Raw genomic sequence first — 8,402 nt, forward strand, 5'->3', positions numbered from 1 at the left:
TCCACTTTTCCATGTACATAGGAGCATTACAATGACAACAAATAATGGGACAAACCAAAGGAGATTTAGAATAGATAAAAAAAATGTACGTTTAATTGCGAGGTAACTATGACATTAATGCAATTAATTAATTATTTTAATTGTTTGACAGCACTTAAAAAGATCAATATGACTGTAAATGCAGTTGCTCTAGCTGCACGTTGCGCTAACTTGGTTGAAACGTGTCTAACCAGGAGGAAGAGGCCGGCCCCCATCCACTGTCCCTCTCTGTCTCCGACTACCTTACCCCCTCTTGGTCCTTATCACCCTCCTCCTCCCCGCTCACCCACTCTGAGCCCAGCGACTCAGACCGTGAGGAGGACGAGGAGGAGGAAGACGACGACGACGATGACGACGACGACGAAGAAGAGGAAATTGAGGAGATAAGGGGCCGGATGCTTCGCCGACGCAAGAAGCGCAAGCTGCCCGCGGCAACCAACTCAAAGAAGAAGAGCGAGCCCACCACCTCCACTGGGCGCCCCTGCTCCTCCTTCTCCCACCCGGCACCTGTCCCCCCCACGGCCAGATCCCAGTCCCAGCCCCCCGGCAGCGGCCTGGCCCCCCCGACCACCAACATTAACAACAATATCAACATAAACATTGGCAGCTCCAGCGGGGCCACGGTGAGCCGGCGGCAGCACTGCCCGTACTGCGGCCGCCACTACCGCTCGTTGGCCCGCCACCTGGAGAAGCACCATGGCAACCAGCCGGAGGTCCGAACAGCCATGGAGCTGGCTCACCTGCAGACACACAGCTCTTCAAACGGCAGCGCCTCGCAGCCCCACCCCTCGTCCTCCTCCACCACTCACAGCCATTCCTTTGCTGTCCCTCAGCCCTCGGCCTCCAACCCTGCTCCCCCGCCCCTCTTCTCCAGGGAGAGGGAGTCCCCCGCTACCCGCTCCAGCACGGGTGGCGTCTCCTTCTCCCTCTCGCTTTCGCCGCCTTCTCCCGCTCAGCCTGCAGCCACCAAAAAGGGGCCTAGCTTACAACCCCCCAGCACAAAACGCCCCGCCCCCGCGATGGTTTCGCGAGTCAAGAGTCCGTCACCCCCTCCCCCAGCTACTCCTAGAAGGGGTCGGAGGCTGAAGAGAGAGAAGCACGAAGAGCAGCAAAAGGTGGAGGTGGAAAGCTCAAGGAGTCAAGAGGAGCTGGTTCCACCTCCTACTCCGGAGCCAGACATAGATCCAGATGAAGATCTAGAGCTGAGTGGAGAAGAACACGCTCCGGAGGAGAAGAACGGAGACATCGTAAGGTGTGGTTGGAATATTGTCTTTTTCATTGATTTGAATTTTTTTCTTCACTTTTTATCTTACAATGGCGGCCTGACAAGTGGCATAGCCACTAAGGGAAAGGGAAGGAGGGTTAGAAAATACATGCAATTTAGAAATGAATACTTTTAGAAAATACTACACAGACAACAGTGAACACTTAAAACGAGACTTGTGCACAGGTACATGTATTTAGCTGGGAACTGTATTCTGTAGAGAAGCAACTTCATATGTCTGTGAAAAAGGATGATAGGATGGTTTTGAATGATGAAATGGAAATTAGTTTGTCCAGTTGGAGAATCTTTAGCAGAGCATTCCGCTCGTGAGCGGCAGCAGATTGGAAATCATCCATTTTTGTAGTCTTGTCACCAGATAGGTGTCTACTGTTTGGGCTTTTAGGTCGTGCTTTGTGGTTTCAACTGCTATTTTAAAGGCATTGTCCCTCTCTCTCTCTGTCTTTTCCAGCATACAGAGACATCACATGTCCCCGCTGCTCTCGTCCCTCTCCTGTTTGGTCCTCTACCTCCGCCGCCAGCAGCACTCCTCTTTCCTCTCTCTAACCCGTTCTCCCCACTCTGCCGAGGCCTGGCGCCTGCTCTGCCATTCCAGCCTCTCCCTTCTCATCCTCTACAACCGCCACCGGGAATGTGAAGTGGCCAAGCTCACTGTCCAGGACTACCGCGACCGTGTAAACCCTCTGGTCGGCTCCAGCAACGGCTCCCCCTCTGCCATGGAAGCCCCCCTGTCCCCCTTTGAGCGCCAGGTCCTCTGTAACCTTCCGCGGGCTAGTGTTTTGGGCAAGCGTGGTCGCATCCAGCCACTTATTCTCCCGCCGCACTGTGAGTCCTGCCTGGACCTACTCCTTCAAACCAGCTCCAATGTGGGCGTGGACCCAGAGAGTCCCTATGTCTTCTCCCGGCCCTACCACTCTCCCGCCACACCGCTCCGGGGCACGGACCTCCTGAGAAACCTGGCACGCTCCAGCGGGGCCAAGAACCCAGGTGCATTAACGGCGACGCGTGTGCGGCGGCAGGTAGCAATACTAACTCAGCTGCTGCTGTTAGAGGAGGGCGAGGTACAGGGGGAGGCCACCAAACGGCTGGAGGAGTTCCTGGAACGGGAGTACCACGTGACCCAGAACTGCTCCACCATCATACAGGATCCAGCACTGATGGGGCGTGTGGGGCGTGTCGTTCTTTACGGAGAGAAGGAGGGCGTGCTGTTCCGAGGGATGAGCCTCCAGCACATCTGTCTGGAGTTGGATGGTAAGGAGATACGTCTTGCGTGTTTTTGTCTTCAGGGGAAACGTTGAAGCCATCGGGGCCCATCAGCAGCTGTTTCAGACATGCACCGTTGAATAGGGCCGGTTCTTCTTCTATGATCCTTTTTAAGGTTAAACTCCCGCCATCTGTTTCGAATAATGCAAAGTGTCATCATCATGTGGTGTTCACTTTAATGGATCATTACTTTTAAAGTAGAGCGATTGATGGACTTAGGGAGGAATGTCAGCTTCTTAAATTACTTGAAATCGGTGAAAAAAAAACAACAGCTTTTAGTAGAATTTGGTTTAAATATTTACTGGTCAAATTGAAAGCTGCTTTATTTACAGTCAAGTAGTAAAATGTTCAGTGCAAGTTTTCTGGATGATCCCCTTATGTTTCTGGAAAGAGACATTGTTATTGAGTTTTTCAGGTGTGTGTGTGTGTGTGTGTGTGTGTGTGTGTGTTTGGGTGGGTGGGCCAGTCTGCTTCTTTCTTTGCCTGGCACTGCTGAGTCATGTGACGGTACAACATCAAATCCCAAGAGAAGGGAGTGAGCAGTGCATTCTGAAGAGAAATGAAACTAAAGTATCTGAAGAAACTAAGTCTCATTACACTGGTAGTCATCCGTACCCATGTTAGTATCTATATTATCGATCAAATTACAGAAACAACTACTAAAAGCAGTGTAAACCTTTGGTTTTCTCTTTCCAATTCACAGCCCCCCTTTCTTTGGTTAAAATGACTCCTTACTCTTTCCTTAATATCTAATTACATATCGTGGTTATTTTTGGATTATATACAGTAAATAAATTACATATTGCACATTGAAAATGTTAAGCTGTATGTTTAGTCATCAACTAGCCTCCATGTCAACCCTGTCCTACAGTAATGTCCGGCAACTCAGCAGACTCCTTCTCCGAAGATTCCGAGGCCGAGGAAAAAAAGGAAGAAGTTAAGGAGAAAGCGGAGGTGACGGTGAAGAAGAAAGGACCGGGGCGACCGCCACGGAAGAAGAGAGCACCCGTTTCCTCCCCAGGCAACCCGTCAATACCCAGTGTTCATAAGAGAAGATGCATTCCTCCCAAATCAGGTAACCATCTGCCAATGTCAAGTCGGTCATTTCCTTAAAAATGTGATCCTTTGCATTCTATTTCCGTTCACTTACACTGTGTTACATCTCGTCCTCTCTCTCTCTCTCTCTCTCTCTCTCTCTCTCTCTCCAGGGAAGCGTGGCGTGCTGAAGCGCCCGTGGTCAGAGGCTGAGCGTGTAGCCGTGGAGACTCACCTAAAGAGAAACCTCGTGGAGCTGCGAGTCCCGGCCAAGGCCGACTGCGAGCGCTGCCTGGAACTCTGCCCCCTGCTGGTGAGCAACCAGCGAGACTGGAGGGCGATCAAGTTCTACGTCCACAACCGCATCCAGCTGCTGAAGAAGCAGGGGAGGAGGGAAAGTGCCGCGGCCGTCTGCTAGAGACAGACACAGAACGACGCAGAGGACACATACCATAATGTATAAACCACCAGCAATCATAAAGAAGAGAAAAGGTGGGGTCAGAAGTGAGAAGTGTATTAAAACGGACGGGTTGCTCCAGTGAAGGATCAGTCATACTCCTAGTGTTGGGGGGTCCAGTGTCTGTTCTGGATCTGCTTTTAAGCTGTCGGAAAAGATGATGCTTATTTGTTTTTGTCATCCTCTATTAAATAGTTGACAGTGAGACATAGGAGAGAGAAGGTGACACGCATCGTACGTCCCTGGAGTGTGACACCAGTCCGCTAGGTTGCTGTTAGTGCTCTAGACCACCAGGACGTCTTTACAGATGGTCCTCGGTCTAGGTTGCTTTCACTAAAGGCTGATGACCAAACATGAATGTGGAAAGCTTTGGAGGAAGAAACCAATGGTCCCCATTTTTTTCTTTTTTAAAAATAGATATAAAATCGGAAAAATAGCCCACAGATAGACTACGTATGAACTTGTATACTTTGTGTTTGATATCGACTGACCTCGCGCCCAACTGACGAGCGTATTAAAACAATTGTTGGGACAATGACATTTGGACATCAGTGAAGTGGTTTTGCACACCTCTTCTACCCTGGTCATAGTCTAGACTTCTGTATCGAGGCACGCCTACTTGAATTTATTGCGTATCGGAATTTTTAAAGAAATATTTCAGAATCAACTTACGGTCTTATTCACAATGTAAATACCTCCTAATCTATGGCAAATATAAAGTAGTGATGTGTGTGGTGTATATACTGTAAATAGTACCTGTACTTATTAAAGTGTATGACATTTTGCTGTGTTTTCTTAAACCGGACTGTGACGTGAGTTTTACATTGTGGATTCCGGGCGATGCAAAGAAAATAGAAATAACAAATGAACACAGGATCCCTTCTTGGTTGAGTTTATTCAAACAGCTGGCATTCACAAAGCGTACACACATTACAGGAAAAGTTTACATTTTAACATCAATTATTGGAAGGCATTCACATACGGTAATGTATTAATTAATTAATGTATTTCTACTCTTAGTTTATAAATGTATAGTAGGTTATAAAGGAAACTCCATAATGACCCAAAGTTTGCCAAAGACAGAACTACACTATCTGTTTTAGGGCCACGGGGATATCGCTGTAACTAAAAAGGCATTTGTAATGGTTCCCTCGCTCACTCAGGAAGGGTAGAGTACAACGCAAAAAAATAAGGTAACGGCTGGATCTCTGATATCAACGAAGACGAGTGGGCTGTAGTCTAGTCCGGCCTACTTCAGTTAAAAAGGACCCGAATACACCAAACACTAAAAAACACCCTATACACTCATGCATGTTCCCCATACATAAAATAGCTGCTAATGAAGATGAATATGGGCGACCATTACACAGAAATCAGTCATAATCAGCAAGCATACTCATAATTGAGTATTGTCACTTGTCACAGCTTAAAAAATCAGGAGTATCACAACAATTAGTGGAATATTGTCTTAATGCCATGAAGATTTATTTGGGGTTTGACAAATTACAAATGTTGAGTAGTCACCCATTTCAGTCACTCAACACATTTCCCTGAACTAAATAGAATCCATAAAGTAAAAACACATGATACAACTCCAGTGCTAAAACATAAAACTGACCCCATAGCTTTTCATATAGCAGTTGCTATGGATATTAGGCCTCTTGTGGCCTTACATCATCCATGTCCCCGACGCTAGATCGGCCCTTTTCCATCTGTAATATTTCCATAGTTCCTCTGTCACCTTTGCCAGGGTTGAAAAATGGAAAAACTTCACCGGTAAATTCAGCGCTAAAAGTGCCAATGAGACTCTCATCATTTACATTATAAAAGGAAAGCTCTCCAGCGTCATAATTCAAATACACACCAAGCGTCTGCGGCCTGGAGCGGACGGGCAGTAAAACCTTGGCTTCTGTGCTAAACCAAAAGGTCTCTGGACTGTCAGGGGACGAGGACAGGAACCAGAAACCGTTGGAGGTATTTGGAGAAAAACCTGACTCCTGAGGAAGGACAGCTGCAGTTGTAACTCCTACCCACCAGGACATTTTGAGACCTACATTAGTGTCGTCTTTCCCCAAAGAAACTTCCCAGTAGTGTTGTCCAGAAGAGAAGCCGGGGGTTCCTTTGATAGCCGTGAGACAGGTCACCTTGTCTCCATCAGGAAAGACAACCGGGGCGTCTCTCAGTATACCACCCTTGATTTTGAGACACGGATTTGTTGGATTCTGGTCAAGTGTCACAATAGCTGAAAATGGAACATTAGAATGAAATCAGTAAAAGTCGGGTGAGAGAAACATTTAATCATATAATTGTTATTTACAATAAATTATGAATTGATTACCATTGAAGTTTTTAGCTGTTGACAGATTTGTTGGCTGGATGCATTTTGTAACTGAGAACAAGAGGTACAATCATTAGAGCAAGCAATGCTTGTCTCATTGTTTTGCTTTGACTTTGGGACAGGTCCTTCTTACCTTCTGGTAGAAGTGCATCAGTCTCTAGAAAAAGGAAATAAAAAAATATGTTAACCCACTGGTTATTTTATGGCAGTTCACTGATTTTACATATGAAGTCAATTCATTTGCCATGTGAAGGGACTCAGTCTGTGAAAAGGGGGCTTTCCCAGAGATGGGGGGGGGGGTCTAATGAGAAAAAAGAGACACTATCATGTTGCATTTTGGAAAAAATGTAGGATCCACTGTTTGGAAACCTGACTCGACTTTTAAAATTCATCCCTCACAAATTTACACAACTGCTGAATACTAAAATCTAATACATGTAATACACACATGAATTGTAATGTTGAGTAGGAGTAATATTGTGTTTAATGTGACTCTGGTCCTTACCATCAGCATGCTCATTTCCTGATTTGTCCTTCTTCTCTGAAACATAGGACATTTCATAATCATATATTTCACACACACACACACACACACACTACCGGTTGAGTCAGGTTTGGGGTCACTTAGGAATTTCCATTGCACTCCATTATAGACATTATAGATATAATTATAGATCAGCTGCATTGTTTTTTAAGCAGCTCAGATTATATTATGTGTTTACATAATTCCAAAAGGGTTCCCCAATATTTTTGTAATTAGTTTTTAAAATGATATCAGAGTAGTAAACACAATGTGTTTTTCTAACATTGGAGGAATGGTTGCTGAAGAGTCTGCAACCCCCCCCCCCCCCCCCCCCCCCCCCCCACCAGATCAGCTGGTATTCTGTCTATAATGGAGTGGAATGGACTGGTAGTGTATATAACATATGTAACATGATCTCAAATCATCTCAAAACACGTACCTCTCCATTTGTAGTACACCACACCGAGTAACACTAACAACGCTACGAGGAGGAGGGCAAAGGCCACCCAAAAAGCTGCTGACAATCCGGACTCTAAAGAAAAAGAAGAAAAACTGAAAAACGAATAAAGAAAACTGTACATGGAACTAATTCCCTTCGCTCTGTTTACCAGGTGGAGGGGGACGGTTTTCCAGGCGCACTCTCGCCTTCTTTGGCTCTTTATTAGAGACGCCTACTGTGCAGGAAACCTCAGAGGAGCTGGAGACGAGAAGCCAGCTGTGGACTGACAGAAGACCAGAAGAGTCTTTGCTGTACTTCAGGCTCTTTGGGTTGAGAACCTGGTTCTGATCGGACCAGCGCAGACTCGGCTCTGGGTACCAGCCTTCAGACTCACAGCTCATATTCACCATGTGATCGTGTTTCCACTCTGCTGACAGAAGAGGGGACGTTCCCATTTCTAGGAAAGAGGAGGACGATGATGAAAAACATGTGATGTAAAGGGGAAGGTCCCATTTTCACGAGACTCACCTGTCACAACGAGACGGACATTCCCACGGTCATAACCCTGATCGCTGCTGACGTAACAGGTGTATTCCCCTGCATCCTCAACCGTGGCGTTTTCTAGCCTCAGGGTCAAGTCCCCTGCTGTGAGCCCCCCAGACGCCGCGTCCTTTAAGCCGAATGAGACTCGGCCCGAGTACGAGGCTGACTGGGACGAATCCTGAAACCTTTTGTCTCGGTAAAACAGGATCGGGGAGTCAAAGTGATCCTGACGGTACCACCGTACCTCTAAAGCCTCTGCACTTTGCGGTGGATTGAGCCAGCATGGTAATGTGGTCGTGTGTCCTCGCTGCACTGAGACAGGGGACGTGACTGAAACCTGAAGACCACCTGAAACTGAAAAACAGGCAACATGATGTTAGATTAGTCTACAGCGTCCCTGTTAGCGATGGCGTTGCATAGTCTGTCCACCAGAGGACGCTCTACAACGTCCCTGTTAGTGATGGCGTAGCATAGTCTGTCCAC

The 8,402-nt window shown here is 46.9% G+C and overlaps 2 protein-coding genes across 2 annotated transcripts in view; one reads left to right on the forward strand and one right to left on the reverse strand.

The window, feature by feature from the left end:
• The window catches only part of LOC117934635, a 7,976-nt gene extending 2,921 nt beyond the window's left edge, over positions 1-5,055 (forward strand). Inside the window, exons 5-8 of the mRNA XM_034856465.1 lie at positions 234-1,291; positions 1,773-2,572; positions 3,456-3,659; positions 3,793-5,055. Of these exons, the coding sequence (XP_034712356.1) occupies positions 234-1,291; positions 1,773-2,572; positions 3,456-3,659; positions 3,793-4,037 (2,307 nt within the window). The 3' untranslated portion in view covers positions 4,038-5,055. The remainder of the gene's footprint in view (positions 1-233; positions 1,292-1,772; positions 2,573-3,455; positions 3,660-3,792) is intronic.
• The window catches only part of LOC117962233 (butyrophilin subfamily 1 member A1-like), an 11,012-nt gene that overhangs the window by 1,705 nt on the left and 905 nt on the right, over positions 1-8,402 (reverse strand). Inside the window, exons 3-9 of the mRNA XM_034901400.1 lie at positions 7,905-8,273; positions 7,546-7,833; positions 7,377-7,469; positions 6,920-6,979; positions 6,548-6,571; positions 6,415-6,465; positions 5,577-6,318 (exon numbers count right to left, since the gene is read on the reverse strand). Of these exons, the coding sequence (XP_034757291.1) occupies positions 5,729-6,318; positions 6,415-6,465; positions 6,548-6,571; positions 6,920-6,979; positions 7,377-7,469; positions 7,546-7,833; positions 7,905-8,273 (1,475 nt within the window). The 3' untranslated portion in view covers positions 5,577-5,728. The remainder of the gene's footprint in view (positions 1-5,576; positions 6,319-6,414; positions 6,466-6,547; positions 6,572-6,919; positions 6,980-7,376; positions 7,470-7,545; positions 7,834-7,904; positions 8,274-8,402) is intronic.

Source organism: Etheostoma cragini, chromosome 19 (genome assembly GCF_013103735.1).
Source record: "Etheostoma cragini isolate CJK2018 chromosome 19, CSU_Ecrag_1.0, whole genome shotgun sequence".
NCBI classification, from domain to species: Eukaryota; Metazoa; Chordata; class Actinopteri; order Perciformes; family Percidae; genus Etheostoma; species Etheostoma cragini.